The 19,030-nt window shown below is 34.0% G+C and overlaps 1 protein-coding gene across 2 annotated transcripts; it reads left to right on the forward strand.

Annotated features, from left to right (window-relative positions):
• The first annotated feature begins 960 nt into the window (after positions 1–960).
• Positions 961–18,429, forward strand: LOC107806049 (26S proteasome regulatory subunit RPN13). 2 transcript variants are annotated; one of them, XM_016630161.2, is made up of 14 exons: positions 1,007–1,170; positions 6,159–6,263; positions 9,222–9,314; positions 9,480–9,539; positions 9,691–9,729; positions 14,962–15,036; positions 15,123–15,189; positions 15,906–15,987; positions 16,405–16,520; positions 16,619–16,642; positions 17,051–17,145; positions 17,225–17,302; positions 17,393–17,447; positions 18,086–18,429. In XM_016630161.2, the coding sequence occupies exons 3-14, from the start codon at positions 9,231–9,233 to the stop codon at positions 18,226–18,228; spliced, it is 918 nt and encodes a 305-aa protein (XP_016485647.1). In that variant the 5' UTR covers positions 1,007–1,170; positions 6,159–6,263; positions 9,222–9,230; the 3' UTR covers positions 18,229–18,429. The 2 variants fall into 2 exon arrangements, with proteins under 2 accessions (XP_016485646.1, XP_016485647.1); XM_016630160.2 differs by lacking the exon at positions 6,159–6,263 and having other exon boundaries at positions 961–1,170.
• Positions 18,430–19,030: the final 601 nt, after the last annotated feature.

Here is a 19,030-nt window from a genome sequence, read left to right on the forward strand (position 1 = left end):
CCGCCATTACCGATCCGCTCCCAGGGCCATGGCCTTCTTCTGCACGTGCCTCACTTGCCTGTTTTCCTTTCTGATCTTCATCCATTACATTCCTCAGTGCTGAAATTCCAAAACCAACATGTGATTTTCCAGAAAGTTTTCCATTGATTTCATCAGCCAGGACTCCTGCAGGATTTTCGAAGGCAATGGAAATAACCTCAGGTCTTTTACTACTGTATTTTCGGACCGTTTTCCTTAGAACTTCAGGCACAGTTCTTTCCATGTGCGGCAGCGGGCAACTCAGTGGACATATTGACAGTGTAACATGTGCAGCATTATAAAGCGCATGCAGAAGTTTCCCTTTGTCAAGCCACAAGCAACGTGTGTTGATTCTTATTTTTCCTTTCAAAGTTTTCTTTATTGTACCATCCGTGGATTGAGGATGTAATATTTTTATACTGCATTACAAATACCTTACAAAGTTCAGTATCACACAACAAACAAGTATGTCATGCATCAAAAGCTTAAGAAGTTTACCTGACCACTATAATACTATCAGAAGCAATTCTTTGTCTCTCGTCAATACAAAGTTCAGCAACTGGAGATGGGAGATGGAGAATTTGAAGAACTTTAATGAAAAGAGGAAGAAGAAGAAGACTTTGTTGTGTCTTTAAAGAATGGATTCTTTGGGTTAAAATGAATTAAAGAAAGCGGGTAAGTAATGAGAGGGTTACGAGTGGGTTAGTATTTAGGGCTATATTTTAAGTTCAACCAATAAAAATATAACACGTGAATTAATTTTTTTAAATAGAAGACGGTTAGAAATAAGGACATAGATGAGCTAAAAATTAAACAGTAAATGTTTTTTTACTTTAAAATGTGGAAGGAGGACTTTATTGTACCAAATTCAATACTTCATGGGTACTTAGGCCCTTTTCTGTTAAATATGTGGGGCCTAAGGCGGGGCTTACCTAGGGTTTACGGCTTATTCTCTAAACTATATTCAATCCTTGAAGATCTGAATAGCTTTTTTATTTTGAATTTCCTTTTAATTTAATGTGCTTCAAATGAATATATAGTGAAGTACTTTATTTTTTCGTCTCCCAAATTACCAATTTGCTTTCAGTTCTCTGTTTACACATAATAGCCTTCATGGGTTCTTCATCGACGGATGCTTTTCCCCAAATTCAGGTACCCGCTAAATTTGCTTCTATTGTTATTGTTCTGCAACACCTTAGCACTGTTAATACCTGCTAGAAGATTATGTTCTTAAACTTCGTCCTTATTCAAGGACTCTCTTGTATCAGCTCATTTAATATTTTTATTGTTTTCCTTGGAGGAGGAGTTAGGAAAAGCAAATTGCCGCTTGACTAGATTATCGTGCATAGAAGGCTCAACTAGATAGACAAGTCATTTAGACGTAAGTAGTGTCAGTAGGACAAGAAAGAAAAGCTAAGAGGTCCAGGGCATATGTAGAGTTAAGGTGTATTAGTCGTATTGTCGCAGGTTGCTACTTATGCTATAAGGAATTATGCCAGCAAGGTTGAGATATAGCTGTAAAGGTATTAGGTTAAGAAAATAGATTAAATATGTAGTACCTAGGGTGTCTCATAGTGGGAGCTTAGTATGGTCTGGCCCTTCCCTGGACGCCGCGCATAACGGGAGCTTAGTGCACCGGGCTGCCCTTTTTTACCTAAGGGTGTCACAAAGCCGTCAATAAAATAAGTGAAAATCTCAGGATTAGGATTCAAATTCCAACAGAGACAAAAAACTTTAGGTGATTTCTTCCTAGCCACCTAACTTTGGTGGTAGAGTTACTCGGTACACGACTACATGTGTTAGTGGAAGATAGAAGCTACCTGATGGAATAGTAGAGCTACGCGCCAACTGATATTAATACCATCATTAATTAAAAGAAAAAGCCTTTATTAGAGGTAAAGACTTGGTTGATACAAACATATGAACAGACACAAGAAGACTTGCAGATCTTGAGGACTCTAGCAATGTGAACAAAAGCTTCTACAGAGGTTCGTCTTTAAAGAATGGTTATACTATATTGGCCACCTTTTACATGCCACAGTCAGGACCTTGATGGTTAGTTGATTGATTAATTGATAACTGGTAATTATATCTTATGACATGGAGAACATATTATCATAAAATTAAAAGGCTGTTTGGTTAAGTTAAATTTAAATGACTTTTAGTACCAAGTGCTGAATAGGACTTTTAAGTGTTGGAGATAATTTTATGAATAAAAAGTTATGTGTTTTTTAAGTTATAATTAATTTCGATACAGATTAATTTGAGCATATACTAATAATAATTTGACTAAATTCTTGACTAAAAACATACTTAAATAGTGTAAACGATTCATATAGATAGTATTATCCAAAAAGTAAACAAAGAAATATTTAATCATAAAATGAAATATCAATATAAATTATTTTTCAAGATCAAAGAACCACATAAATGAGACTGGAGTGATGAGGTTCTGGAAGAGGGGCAAACTCTTGTTCTTCGTGGAGGGAAATAGAGTACTTCTTAAGGGTTTTCACATGAAAGGAGTGATGAGGTTCTGGAAGAGGGGCAAACTCTTATTTTTCGTGGAAGGAAATCGAGTACTTCTTAAGGTTTTTCACACGAAAGGAGTGATGAGGTTCAAGAAGAAGGGCAAACACAAATTCGAGGTATATTTGCCTGTAGGAGATACTGGAACGGGTTGGTGCATTGTAACTCGGATTGCCACTAGAGTTGTCAACGGTTAATTTAGAGTTCTACATGTTGATACTCCGAGAGTATATTCATGACTAGACATGTCATTCAGGTTGTCTAGGTAACCTAGGACATGACTTATGAGGGGGTCTCGATAGTTATATTAGACATACAGGTTCGCTAGTTGGGGTCGCTTAAGTTTCTTTGGTTAAAGCATTGTGGTAGAACCATCCTTTCGAGGAGGCTACTTGGGAGTATAAGAAAGGACATGCATAGAAAATACCCGTAGCTGTTTGACATTTGGAGTATGGTTCTAGCCACGTTCATCCTCATATAGCAACTAAAAGAAAGCTAAATCGAATCGGAATAGGATAAAGAACGCATGAAGATCAGAGAGAAAGATGATTCTAAAAGTGAAAAGCGTAGAAGACTGATTGTCAGACTGGATGTAGTAACCCGTAGTTAATGAGGACTCCTTTTGTCATTGAGCATTAAAAAGGAGAATGAAATAAGTGAATAGTCAAAGCCCACAAAACAAAACTGAGGAGCAAAGGGTTTTATAGAGTCATCACAACCGTCTAAGCTTCTGCTGTATTAGCTCTATGTGAAGTTCATCAAGTGAGCTCATTTAGGAGCTTTCTGACGTGAATGAAAGTTTTAATATAATCTATACTACAAGCTAAAACATGTAGTGGGGCTTCCAAAAGATTGGGGTGCACTTCTCTAGAAGCTGTACCGAGACAAGGCAAATAAGATTCATCCGAAGCAATTCCTTACCTTGAGAGTGAGGTAGAAAGAGAGGAGGAAGAAGAAAAAAAGGGAGAGAAACCCCAGCTTGGTTTGCAATGATTCAAGGTTCTAATCCTTTTTGTTTCCATTTAATTAATATTATTAGATATAATTATTTTTTTTATCTACCAGGAATATTTATAGATACAATTATTGTTGGGATTGAAATAAAATTTGTTTAGATTTAAGTTTAAATTGTATTATTAGCATTGAGATTAAGTTATTTCCAATTGGAATTGACTGGTTTTATAGATTCAAGATTTTATACATGAATCTATGACTCTATGTATCCTTTGATTTGAGATTGAGGATTCAGACATAGAAAATTCATGAATTTGAGCCTAAAGTCCAACAACAACAACAACAACAACAACAACAACAACCCAGTAGAATCCCACAACGAGCCTAAAGTCCAAACAAAAAAATTTTTGAGTAATTGAATGGGTAATTGGACCAAGAATGGATAAATCACATTTTTGACTCACTGAATATGAAAACGTAGTAGCTCTAACGAGACCTTGCTGATGGAGAGTCGTCATTTATGGGTAATTAACATTGTTATTGCATATTTTGCCTAGATAAGTAGAGGCTATATGCTTTGGCTTGGCTTTGAGCTAAGTGGGACTTTAACCTCTTGATTGCTTTCTTTTCTAAAAGCATGATTTAGAAACTTGCATAAGTGCTTTAAAAAGGTGTTTTGACTGTCTAGTACTTTTGAGATATATACATCTTATGGTATGAAATGATTTCTATAAGCTCTTTAGCTCCATTATTCGGGGACTAAAGCAATGAAGGATGCATCTAATCACCTTTAAAATTGATCATGACTATGGAAGAAGTTCCAGGCATTCAACAGATCACTTTTAATGACTTCCCAGTAATGTTGATAGAATCCCATAGATAATCCATTCAGGCCTGTTACTTTTTTACACTGTACAATGATCAGGACCTGGAGAAGTTCAGGGAATTCAATCTTTGCAATTAGTACGATGCAGATCATTATGCAGTGTAAACAACCTGCATAGGTGTTGCGTTTTTCCTGCTCTTAACACAAAAGTTGTGGTAGAAAGAACTGAACTACATATCTGAAGATTTAAAATAAACCTAGAGACCTGAAGTGTCAAGCTTCTTTATTTAAGTGTTTATAATTTGAAGAGAAATAGAATAAGGTTTGGGTGCAAGCATTTCATACTTTTGAAGAAAACTTCTCTTTTAAAGGTATTCTCCTAACTGAAAAAGAGAAACTTTTGTGTGGGTGGCAACCTGTAGTTAGTAGCACACATCATAATTATAGATTTTTCTTGGGCATTTGGCATATGTCTGAAAAGCTTTAAAACTGTCGTGGTGGCGGTAGCAGCAGACATTTTCCCTCCTTTACTTGAGTGCAAGATAGGAAGGAAAATACAATAGTTGATGTGGAGGATGTTAAATGGTTGAAAATCACAATAACACAATCAATGGCTGTTATAAGAGTACCAATAAAAAATGATGGTTACAAGAATGGTACAGCAACCTGCAACTAGTGTTTTCAAAGGCATCGTTTAAGTTGACCTGTGGATGAGGCAAAGCAAAGCTCCCTGATAGTCAAGGGAGGGTGCTTGTCCAGGCGGGTGCACTCTCATCCAAATTGGATTGTACTTTCATGTTTTATGCTTTAGTGGCTTATGTGTTTGCCCTGCTGGAAATCTTCTTTTCTTTAGGTAAGCATAATCAGCAAGAGACATGAGAGAGTTTGGAATCATGCTAAGTTTGATTTGTTTTTGTCCAGAGTGGTTGATTTCTAGCATTGTCTTTCTTCCATTAGAAAGCAGATTCGTACTTGGATAGAAAAATCATTCGCCGAAAGGATCACTAGAATTGACGGTGCAACAGAAATTGCCAGAGGTTGGCTGAAGGGGCAAGAGGGAGAGAGAACGGGGAAAAGAAGGGGGGGGGGTGAGGGGAGAGAGTGAGAGTGAGACAGGTTGTTGCTAAATATAGTTAGATTTTATTTTAGGTTGTTTCGGTTTCTTGTCTGAGCTATTTTTATTTATTTATTTTTTGATTTTATATTTGATTTTCTGTCAGTCCGATATGATTTGTACTTTATGCTTTAGTGCTTATATGTTTCCCCTGCTGGAAATCTTCTTTTGTTAAGGTCTCTCTCATAATCAGCAGAAATGTGAGGGAGTTTGGAATCATGCTTAGTTTATTATGTTTTTCCAGTGTGGTAGATTTCTAGCATTGTCTTTCTTCTATTTGAAAGCAGATTCTTACTTGGATCGGTGAAAATCATTTGCTGAAAAGGATTATTAGCATCGACTGCGGGACAGAAATTGCCAGACAAGGGGGGTGGGGGGTGGGGTGTTAGAGAGATTGTTACTAAGTATAGTTACATTTTATGTTAAGCAGTTTGGGTTCTTGCCTGGGATATTTATTTATTTTTTGATAAGTAAGACTAGGCTATTTATTTGGCGGTTCTATGATCTTTTGTACTTTATTAAACTGTCTTGTTGATTCTTTGCTTGGATTTTGGGCTGGTCCAAACCAACTCAATTCTATCTAACTTTAAGAAAATGCGACATAACGTCCCATCACTTCAATATATCTAATTCCCTATTTTCTGAATGATATTGTATTCTCAAAACATTTTTAAATAATGAAAGCCCTTTCTCTTGCTTTTCACCTTTTACCTTCAGCCAATATTTGGAGGTTTATTCTGATTCGGAGCTAGCCAGTGTTGTGCATCTTCCTCAGTTGTCTTCTGATAATCAAGTCTCAAGGGTGAAGGGAGTGATAGGAAGGTTTGCAAATATGTTAACTTGATCATTAACTGTTTTTGGCTTTCCTAAGATTTTAATTGTTCCAAAAAACAGCTCCATCCATTTTCAGTATATATGGATGTCCAGCAGAAGTAATATCGTTGCTATCTTGGTCTGGGAGGCCAACCCCAGTGGAGGAGGAAAGCATGCTGCCAGTAGCTTATTTGTGGCCACTTAATTTCACCACTGGTTTTTATTAAGCAATGCTTTGCTTTACCGTTACTGCATTGTCTTTTTGATACCAGCAGGTCATGGAGGAAGCGATGCGTGTAACTTTTCCCAGTATGTTGTTTTGGTTTATATGGATGAAAAGCAACTACGATGAAGTCAGAGCTGAATTCATCACTTTTTAGACTCTTTCCACTGTTCCAAATGAAGAATGAATAGTCCAAAAGCAGCCACATATGATTCTTGTTTGAGAAAGCATAGTGTACAGTATAATGAAAAGCTATCCATTGTTTTTGGTCTTTTGTTTAGGAAATCAAAGGGGTGATGCTTGTGGTGTCTAAGTTAGAAAGATATTACCAATACATAAGAAAACAAAAGATTTAGTACAAAATGTAAATTATGAGCTGGTTTCTCATGGGGATAATTATGAAGTTCGGCTGTTTTCTCAGTCTCATAGATTCTGCAAATTTTGCAATGCTAGTCAAAATAAGATTGGTAAAGTCTTGAAATTCGCTGCACGATTCATTTAAGCAGCGGGCACGTTAATTTTGGCATCAAACATGATAAGTTGCTCATAGTTGTGGTCAGGTATCGGAAGATGAGAAGTCTATGGTCATTCATGCCATTAGCTATGAGAAACTCAGAAAGTTATCATGACTGTTAAAGAGCGGCATCAGTTAAGCGAGGGTAAGGAGAAGTTGGATGCTACAGGCAGGTTGGAGCATGTATCATTCAATAAGCACATGCAAGGGTTGGATGGATGTCATGAGGACAGAAGTGAAGTGCAGAGTTTGGATCTTTAAAAACCTTCTGTGTTGATTGTGTAAGGTTATAGTGTTTGAGATGACTTTCGGAAAAATTGGAAGTGGACTGAGGTTCGGGGGCAGGTTCTTGGTGAAATCCTTGTTAATCTTCCTCTGAAGAGGAAGGGGTGTGACTTCTTCATAGAGTCTGTCTGGCTACTTTGCTTTCCTAACTTACCATTTTTTCGCATAGATTGTCTTGGATTCCCAACTTAACTGTAGAAAAATGTAAGAAAGAGGCAGATCCTTTATAAAATTGGTGTTTTTTTGCTTTTTTTTGATCAGGTAAGCTAACTTTTATTAAGAAGCTTCAAAAAAGTACCAAGGGGGTACTTTCAAAGTACAAGCAAAACATCATAGGAAAAAATTACAAATAAAGATTGTACAATTCCATAAAATGTAACAGCTGCACTAAGTCTCCTACTACCCTTTCCTTACACCAAAAATATAGTTTCTGCAAACAATTATTTTTCAGCGTAGGAATGTGGGTCCTCTGATCTTCAAAGCATCTTTTATTACTTTCTAGCCAGATGGTCCACATGATGCATAAGGGAATGGTCATCCACATCTTTTTCTTCCTTTTGCCTACTGATTGACCCTGCCAACTTTCCAGCAGGCTTCTAACACTGTTTGGCATTGCCCACTTCACACCATAGATGTTAAGGAATAGGTCCCAAATCTGTCTGGTCTGCCGGCAATGAAGAAACAAATGATTTACAGACTCCAGGCTTTCTTCACAGAAAAAACATCTACTGCATAAGGCAAAACCTCTTCTTTGTAGCATATCTTGGGTAAGACATCTATTCCAGGCTTAGAGGATTTGGTGTTTTTTCTTGCTAAAATACTGGATCCTCATGATACACTATGATGGCCATCAATATTGTAGAATAAGATGCTTAGCTGGTGCTCCGGTGAGGTGTGAGAGGCTGGCATGGGAGGGCTAACGGAGAGGCAGAGGCAAGGCAGAGGCAGCTGAAGAAGTATTGGGGAGAGGTTATTAGGCAAGATATGGCGTTGCTCCAGCTAGGACATGACCATGGATAGGAAGGTGTGGAGGTTGAGAATAAAGGTAGAGGGTTAGGTGGCAGAGTGTTGTCCTTGTTTTTAGCAGTAGCCAGTAGCTTTGATACACCACTTGGTGTCTTTCGTGTTTTTTTCGTACCCCTAGACTTCTGTTACTACTTCTTGTTGTATTGTGTCTCGGTTTCCTGATTGCATTGCCTACTGCTAGTTTTGTATTTCTGCTTCGGTTGTTAGATCAATTTTCTTGCTATTGCCCTTCCCCTTTCCCTGTCCTGAGCTGAAGGTCTACCGGAAACAACCTCTCTGCCTTACTAAAGGCAGGGGTAAGGTCTGCGTACACTCTACCCTCCCCAGACCCCTCTTGTAGGACTACACCGGGTATGTTGTCGTTGTTGTTAAGATGCTTAGCTAGGTTATTCCTAGATGTGCCGAGGAGCTTACAACCAGTTGGAGCGGAGGAGGAAAGAGGAAGAGAGAGAAGCCGTCGGATGTGATCCATCCACACATGGAAGGATATGAATTGGAAGACATTTGAAGGAGTCAAGGATGCCACTTCTTTGACGGAAAATGTGCAAGTACCTTTTGTTCATCTTGGAGTATACAGAACATCCCAATTTATATGCACAGATTGGATGACAGTCACAGAGAGCTCTGCCCCTTTTTTCTTCTTTCCTATAGCATAATTCTCTTACTCTCTTGTATGTCGAATTTCTGATTGTCTCCATAATGAAAATTGTTAGTTGTCAAAGATAAGAATACCTTTGCTAATTTTTCCTGTATCATTGTTCAATTGTTTTTCCCTTTTCTAAAGAAAACAAAATTACAAAAAAAAAGTGCAGCATACATGTAGTCTACCTTATGAAATGGTAATTTTTTTTGTTCATTTGACATTTCATTGGTTCTTATTGGTGATATAAATGACATATATTGGTATTATTTTGAGCAGGAAACTTTGATGGAATTTCGTGCCGGTAAAATGATCATAGAGGGGAAAAAAGTTATCCCTGATTCACGGAAAGGACTTGTTCGTATAGGCAGGGTATGAGGAATTCAAAAGAAAGCATATTTGATTTGGTTTGTCATTTTTGTTGTTCGCCTAAGTTTGACCCCGTCTAGCTTAAATGGTGGCGATCTTACAAAAGTGTTGCTTTATAAATGTCTAAATATCTGTTGTGAAATTACGGTGTCATTTTTTATATTTTAGGGTGAAGAGGGACTACTCCATTTTCAGTGGCTTGACCGTAATCTCAACATTGTCGAAGATGTATCCTTTTTCCCGCCAAATCATAGTGAATTCTGTCTTTGGTATTGCTTCACTTTTATTTTATTGATCATTGCTCTTATTCTGGAAATAGTCCCATTTACAGCGATTAATAAAAATCTGAGAGTTGTTTCTTGACAAAAGTTGATCATAGGATCAGATTGTTTTCCCAGAGGAGGCAGTTTTTGAGAAGGTATTTCTATTACCCGTTGCTTTATACTTTAATCACTGAAGAACTATCCAATTGCAACAAAAGATTTCTGTAATGTTTAAGATGTTCTCCACAAAATACTGAATCAATATTGTCTAACGACTAATGAGTGACTCTAAACATGATTGTCAATCTAAGAGTTTATTCCCCGAATTGTCACCCAACTTATGGAAATAACCTATCAATGTCACTTTTGTTTGGTTTGGGACAATAAAGTCACCCAAAGAAAATAAAGAACACCCATTTGGTATGCCATGTCATATTAAAAAATATGTTTTAATGATAAAACCCATTTAACCAAATGTCTATTATACCCATTTAACCCATCCGATAAGAAAATGGGTCTACTTTAAAATGACTAAGAGGGTGTTTGGCTAAGCTTATAAGCTGGTCAAACTGGCTTATAAGTACTTTTTGGCGTATCTACGCGTTTGATAAAATTAAAAGTGCTTATAAGTTAAGTGCTTATAAGCCAAAAGCCATAAGTTGGTCTCCCCCAACTTATCAAATTTCAGCTTATAAGCACTTTAGGTTTGACAAAAATATTTACTATTCTATCCCTAAAATAATTCTTTTTAAACAAAACTCTTCGTATACCCAGTTCTTCAACTGCTTATTATTAATTTCAACACTTTTATCAAAATACGTAACTGCTTATTTTTTAAATCAGTTTCAGCACTTAAAAGTGCTTTTCAGCACCTAATACTTATCACCTACTTAAATCAAATCAGCTAAGCCAAACGGGCTCTAAGTTCTTGTTTTTAACAAAGTAAATTCTTGTTAAAAGGATCGAAGCAACAAAGATAGACAAACCTTTTGACCGGAGGAAGTACTTCACCTTTTCAAAGTCATTAAATTAGCTTCTTTCCAATCTCAGAAACATCCATGAGGTAATTAAATACCTGTGCTTGCTCCTGTTGTATTCCCACCAAATCCGAGAGTAGAAGCTCTTTTCTTTGGTTCTCGACTCAATTGCTTTTACATCCAAAAATTGAGGCTTTAGAAATCTAGAATAGAAATCCAAAACCAATGAAAATTTTGTTTTTAATCCAGAATCAGTGTACGAAAGCTAAATACACGAATCTTTTTTCAGCATTATGTTTAAAACCTTATTTTAAAACCAAACCCGGGAGTCCAGTGTCTCCATAGGGAAGTATACATGCAGTGCAGTTTATGTCAAATTAAAATAGGTTATTTACTTAACCTTTAAATTTTCAAGAAATGAGTAATTAACTTTATAATTTGTAATGTTTTGGCTTCCACCACCCTCTGTCACACTATTATCTGGCCTGTAGAGACTGTAAATCACTGTAAAACTGTAAATGACTTTAATCTTTTAGTATATTACTAGTTTTATCACCCGCGCGAATGCGCGAGCACTAACTATGTAATATATTTGGGTTATTTTGATTATATGTAAATAATCTTAAAACTTAAACTTTCTCTATTAAATATAGATAATCATTGGATATTAATTAAGAAACACTACATGAAAAAGATTAACTATTTCTCAAATCTCCTAGTTATAATTTTATTTTTTTGGTACCATTCTCACCGGTGTCATTGGATCCTAAAAATAGTCAGGAAGCAAAATAATAACTCATATTTATGACAAAACAATCAAAAGTTGAGACTATGAAGGACTCTTTGGATACGACTTGACTCTTTTACTACTACTTGAACTTTTATTTTGTGTGTTGATATCTTTCAAAAATTATTTTTATTTTAAAATTTCAGTTTCTAAAATAAATTATTATTTTTTTAAAAAATAATAATTTATTTTATAATAATGTAAGTGAAAATATTATCCTTAATTCAAAACTCATTTTAATCGGCTATCTAAAAATTTTAAAAATTGTTTAGCCAGTAAATTTTTTTTTTCCAATATGACTCCATTTTGATATTTGACATTAACCATATTAAATATCCGATTTATTTGAATGATATGTAAATAACCTTAAAATATAAACCTTCTAGATAACTCTTATTTTGTGTGTTGATATCTTTCAAAAATTATTTCTATTTTAAAATTTCAGTTTCTAAAATAAATTATTATTTTAAAAAAAATAATAATTTATTTTATAATAATGTAAGTGGAAATATTTTCAAAACTCATTTTGATCGGCTATCTAAAAATTTTAAAATTTGTTTAGCCAGTAATTTTTTTTTCTAGTATGACTCCATTTTGATATTTGACATTAACCATATTAAATATCCGATTTATTTGAATGATATGTAAATAACCTTAACATATAAACCTTCTAGATAATCGTTAGATATCAATTACGAAACAATACATAAAAAAAGACTTAACATTTTCTCAAATCTCGTAGTGATAACAGTACATAAAAAAGACTAACATTTTCTCAAATCTCGTAGTGATAATTTTATTTTTGCACTATTCTCATTGGTGTCATTGGAACCTAAAAATAGCCAAAAAGTGAAATAATAACTCGTATTTAAAGCGCAAATGTTGGCACAATATGAACGATTCTTTGGTTACGACATGACTCTTTTACTACTACTTGAACACTTATTTGGTATGTTGTTATCTTTCAAAAAATATTTCTATTTTGAAATTCCAATTTCTAAAACTTTATATATATATTTCAATAATTATTATCTTTATAATGATGCAAGTGAAGATGTTATCCTTAGTTTAAAATTCATTTTAGTCGGCTATCTAAGAATTTAAATGATTCTTTAGCCGGTGAAATTTTATTTCATTATGACGTCATTTAGAGATTATCAATATCTAGCCACATATTTTGAATTTGGAATACCCTATATACAGAGGTGGATCTAGGATTTATACTTTATGGATTCAATTTTTAAGTTTTTAGCATTGAGCTCATTATATTTTTAGAGTTATGGGTTCAATTGAACCTATTGTCAACACTCTATATCTGCCTCTACCTATATATATATACACAATTTTTTTGTTCTTTGAATCATTAAATGTTAAATTAGTTGACTGTTATTATATAACATTGCATATATTGTCTTGAAATTGCCAAGTAGTTTTATCTCGACACCATACTTGGCTTAACCTCAATGCAAACTACTCAAATTGCATTTATATTCAAATTCAGATATCATATCAGTTTGTTAGTAATAATGATTTTTTAAAAACGACATACAATGTAAATTAAAAAAAATATTCTAAGATATCCTTGTCTTGTAATCTATGCATTCGAGTTGAAAAAAGTATTTAAAATCGATGATATCAACTTCCAAATTTTTTATACTTAATATAGATGAAACATAAGAAGAAATTCGTTGTCATCTCTTATTTCTGGTTTTTAGATTTTTCATACATTTTTTCTATATTTATTTTCTTTTATCTTATTTTTTATGTCTTTCTTCTTTCTTTTTTTACAATTTTTTTTTTATTTCTCTATAAAAGGATGAGTTTAAATAGAAATTGTCTACATAAGAATGTTATTTATATTTTTAGTCTTTAGTTGAAATTCTTCTATATTTTTCTTTTTGCTTTATCTAATCAACCTAAATAAATGCTCGCATTACCACTTAAATTAAAAAATTCAAGAATGTGTAATTTATATATAATCCATATATAATATGTGTATAATCGTGTGTTGCCAGTATATCATCTATGGATATTAGCTATAAAAAAGTAAGCAATAAATCTGGCCCGATATTTATGTAAATATTCCATAAGATTTCAGTTTCTTGATTTTATCCATGATATGACTTCTATTATAATAACTTAAAAACTCTACTAAAATTCAAAAATATCTTATCCTTTTATTTTTAAAATACATTATATTTTAAAAAATAATCCCATTTTGAAATAATTTGTTTACATTTAAAAAAAAATCATGTCATACCAATTTTTTTTTATAAATATACTTTTTGTTAATTACACTTAAAAATTTGCTAAGAAACTATCAATTAGAAACAAATGCCCCCCTTGTTGAATTCGAGAAAAATAACTTTTCACATAATCTAGTGATTCAAAATTGATATTTTTAACAAAAAAATATTAAACCCTTGCAATGCTGGTTTGACTGCAGCTAAATGAAGAGGTTTCAGCTTATACCCTTCAATTCCTAGTAGGTGCTAAATTAAAATTAATGATAGCAAATGTATAGCTAAAATTTTGTTATGTGTTTGATGTCCATTTATACAAATTGACTCTTCAAACAAACGTTTTTCAGAAAATGAAAAAAATAATGGTTTTGTATATTGACTGATTTTTGTGATGTTTCTTTCTCCAGCATGTAGGTTTACTTCATTATATATGTAAGTAAACTTTTATTCGATTTTTAAACTCTTTTTTGTTATCTGGCCATAACCATAGACATGTACCCTATATGTTACATTTATTTTAAAAGAAATCTATTTATTCAAATATATTGTTTTAAAGAACTATAATTATATGGTTTTAAATGTGAAAGTTTTATAGTTATATGAAATAATTTTTTTTTCACAGGCGCAATAGTATTTAAATAATCAAAAAAGATAACAAAAGTTCCTAGCAGCATATGATCATTAATCGAATTAAGTATGATAACTTGACCCCAAAAAAAGATAAATTTCTTTTTTTATTTTAATTCAAATTTAAAAACTTTATCTATAAATTCAAAAGTATTCTTTAATTCAAATTCGGATATATATATATATATATATATATGACTAACAAAGTTAAATATAGAATAAAGTTACCATATACAATTTGTATTTATTAGCTTGCCACTTGGCTTAACCACAATGCAATTATATATGGTAACTTTCTTGCTTTAATATATATATAGATAGTTTGAAAAGAATATAATTGGCACTGCTTTGGAAAGTTCTCAACATTAATATAATAGATCATCTTTCTTAATATAGATCGATTTTCTTATTGGGTGCGGTAAATGGGTATAAGGGACGTGGGTTAAATGGTTTATCATTAAAAGTTATATTTTTATATGACATGGCATGCCAAATGAGTGTTCTTTATTTTTGAGTTTAAATAAATAAAAAAAGCAATAGTTGGGTGACTTTGCTGTCCCAAACCAGACTTTGGTAGGATATTCGCATAAGTTGGGTGACCATGGGAATTAACTCTCGATCTAAATATTCATTATTTACTACAGGAGGTCCAAACTTTCTCCCATTTGAATATTTTTCCTTAAATTTGTCATTCAGAGGTTCTCACATTAATTAATATCTGTTATTAATCCACTGTTGTCTTATACTCTTCAGGTCAATCAATCGTCTGGAAGGGTCTACATCTTGAAGTTCTGTACCGACGATAGAAAGTTTTTCTTTTGGATACAGGTCACTTCTGCTGCCATGGATATTTCTGTATGCTTTTGAGTTACAAGAACATGCATTGTGATAATTTATCCTTTCATTCCGTGCAGGAGCCTGCAGCTGACAATGATGCACAAATATGTAGCTCAGTCAACTTCCACTTGAATCAACCACTTGGTAGTCAAGATTTATTCCTGTTTTTGTTGTTTTTAATTCTTACTATTTTTTCCCTTTTAATTTTACTTTATTTCCTTTTTAAAGTTAAATATCTTGAAAGTTGATTTGGAAAAAGAATAATACATCTTCTACCAACTTAATTTATGATTATACGAGGATCAGCGCAACAAATATTAAGAGTTTTCAAGATATCAGTCCAATGTCTCTCTGCCTTAAGTTTCATTCTTTCCTGTCTGCCTATTTTGATCTTGCAGACTCGAATTTAGCTGTCAACTAGCCATCATGCACTTGCAATGTGGCAGGCTCTTCCTGAGCTTTGTGTGTGTATTTCATGTTTTTATTTTTATTTTTTATTTTTATTAATTTTTTAAATTGTTAGATTGATACCAATTCATGAAAATATTATTCATCAAGTGTCATGTTGTTTGGCTCTTAACATTTTCGATTTATTATGTGTCAAGTGTGAATCTCTTACCTTTAAGAACTTTAAGTGGGCTAGTTTAGGGTTGAGGTGTAGTACTCGTTGTAACAACCTAAAGGGGCTGCAAATGGAATTCTAATTTGGAGAATGCACTCTAATATATTGTTACAGTACCTACATTTGGATGATGTTAATTGACATTTTTTATCTGTATAGCTTCTATTATTCCCCAAAGTTGGAAGATTATTTAACATACCTGTTTTAACTTTGGTATATTTTGAACTTGTTTGAATAGAGTTCCCTGGTGAAGATGAGCCTGAAGCTTCAGCTCCATTACCAAATTCTGAAGATATGGTAGAGGAAGATATTTCATCGAGGTAATGCTAATATAGTTGAGCAGTATAAGATCTGTTTTTGAAGTTGCATCTTGCTACAAAAATTGGGAAGATTTATATGCTAACAAAGATTTCTAAGGACTCGTGCAAATGGGTTTGTCTCACTTCATGTTTACTTAAGAACAAAGCGACTAGTTCGAGGTTGAGCCAGCACCAACTACTACGACTCAATCCTAAGCAAGTTGGGGTCGGCTATATTATTCCTCACTGACTATGCTGCTTCAATCTTTAGGCCGAACGTATTACCCGTCTCCGAAGGCCTGCAAGTGGCATAGTTAATTAATTGATTGATTTGTTTTCCTTTTGGTGTTCCTTATAAGTAGTAGTACACGACCATCTTTATCTCTATGAAATTGCTGGAGGCTGGAAATATTTAAATATCTGGCTGAGCTCTTTCAGGGCGGGAAATTTGGTTAGTGCAAGCATGAATACTGAAGCAAGTAGTGATGTAACGTCTTCGGGTCCTGTAAAGTTGGCTGATCTTCAAAGAATATTGAGTAACATAGGATCCACAGGTTTAGTTGACTGCTTCCCTTCAATTTTGTTATGACTAACAATCTCTTATCATTTAATCTCCATTTGGACATAATGTTTTTTCTTATGGTTGGTGCAGATGAGGCTGTAGATCCTGATGCAGGTAGGCATTTGGTTGACTCATAATTTGTTTGAGCATTTTTATGCTTGGTGACGGCATACTGTAATTCACTATTTTTAAGTTAAAAGGATTTTGACGCAGTTAAACTGTTGTTGAGATGTTGATTAAAATTAGAGTGAAGAATATTTAGCAATATTTTGGTATACAGGAGTTAAAGCTTGATGTATAATCTGCTTCATTTGCTGCCTTCTATTTATCTTATGAGGGTTCTCCTTTACCTCTTTTTTTTCCCCTTGCAATTGGAGAACATCATCTAGAAATTTTAATGCCAAACGAGTACGAGTACAGCAATACTTTTCCCTTGAATAAAGCCCAGATCTGGTCGTTCATGTAATACAAACAATATAGCATATACACCATTGTTCTTAACTTATCTTGCTTCTGTACCAGGATTGGGATTGGGAGATATTTTGAGGCCTGAGCTCATATTACCACTGATTGAAGAAATACCACTAGAAGGAGAGCTAGCTTCATACTTGCCTGAGGTAAAAATTTGGCTCCATTGTTTCCCAAACTACAAGAATTGCAGTGGTGACGTTATCTTGAAAATTGTCATGTTTGCAGGGCCATTGGACACCACATGAATTATTGGAGTTGCTGCAGAGTCCCCCATTCCGCCAGCAACTAGACTCGTTTACTTATGTGAGTGATCAAATTCTCTGTCCTGCCGCTTCAGCTTTTTAGGTATTGCTTGCAGGTTGTGTTTGTAATTTGACTCTCTTCTCACTGCAGGTTCTTCGAACTGGACAAATAGATCTGGCTCAGTTTGGAATTGATCCCAGTCAATGTAAGCAAGCATTGCGTTATAATTCATCTTGGTAGCTAAAAGGAATGAAACACTAATAGATTAATTTCCAATAACTACTTAATTTTTCCAAATGATCAAGTTTTTGTCTAATCCCTCTCATCTCTGTTAAATTGTGTTTGCTTGTGGATGATGTTTACTCTTCCTCTGAGCCGAAATACTTTTGACTTCCTCTCCTTTTTTGGCTCCGTCCTTAATAAGATTGAACTTTTTCCTTAAATGGGAAGATTGCTCTCCCCCCATCAATTTATACTAATATAAACTGATTTTAATCTGGGATGACCCGTATATGATGTGATATAATACGAAAGTTCGATATTGTAAATTTTAAGCCATTACTTTACCCTGCCATACTCAATTTCTTAATCATGCCAAAGTGGGTAAAGTATCAAACCTTTGCCTTTTGGCACCTTGAGCTCCAGTTCATGTGAGTGTAACTCTATTTATCTTAGTCCCGCTGGTGATACCTCTGATCTAGCATTTCAACTGGTCGTTGCTGATTTAGTACCAGAACTTTGTTTCTAAGTCATTTCTGATGCACTGAATCATGCTGGGACAATCAAATTGTCAGTGCTGTTTGAGTGTTGAAATTGGTTAATATTTATGTACACTTTGTGCAGATAAGTTAACTGTCCCATCTTTTCTTGAGGCACTGGAAGATTCTGTTTCCGCTGCATCAGGATCCAACGAGTCAAGGCAGGATGAGAAGGATTTAAGATCTCAAACGTGCAACAGAAGTGATCCCATGGATGAAGGCCATTAAGATAATGAGTCCAAATCAATACGAGATGCTCTTATGGAGTTCTCACAATGTTGATTCCCCTTGTTTAATTTTAGAGAAAAAGAATTGATTTCCAGATGATGTGAACATTGTTGTTTGCTAGCACTGTAAAGAATTAATGATTTGGGGTGAAATTTCTTTCATTTGTTGCCTCATTTTATGCCAGACAAAGTATACGGCAAATTGCGTCCAACTTATTATTGCAGCTGTTCAGGTGATAAGACATTCAAATCATTCAATTATATGGGACCGTGTATGATGTTTCACGTCACCATCAAAATTAAAAGGTTCTATTGCATTAATCATGGATTCTCGAAATTCTCTGTTTCCTCTTCATTATTTTCAAAGAAGAGATCTAGTCACACGCAGCCTGAAATTTGATAAGATCGCTGGTGGTAGCTCCACTAAAATGAAATTGAATTGTGCTTGGATTACTATTTTCTTGAGTTGCCTTGACAGCACTGTTTATTATTTGAGTAAAATATGTTATATTGGTTATTGCTTGGCAGAAATGTTCTTTTGATAGGACCCCAAGAAGTCGTCTTATGACGTTAACAAGACAAACATGATTCTAGTGAAAACCTGAAGGAATAGGATTCCTGTTGTCAACTGCTTCACTAGGATAAAGAAAGGGATCCCTCGTTATTTAGGGTTATATTCATGCATTTCATTCAATTGCAATGGCAAAACTAGAAATTTCGTTAAGAATGTTCAAACTTTATCATATATATATAAAATTTAATATATATATATATATATATATATATATATATATATATATGTA

Source organism: Nicotiana tabacum, chromosome 18, assembly GCF_000715075.1.
Source record: "Nicotiana tabacum cultivar K326 chromosome 18, ASM71507v2, whole genome shotgun sequence".
NCBI lineage: Eukaryota > Viridiplantae > Streptophyta > Magnoliopsida > Solanales > Solanaceae > Nicotiana > Nicotiana tabacum.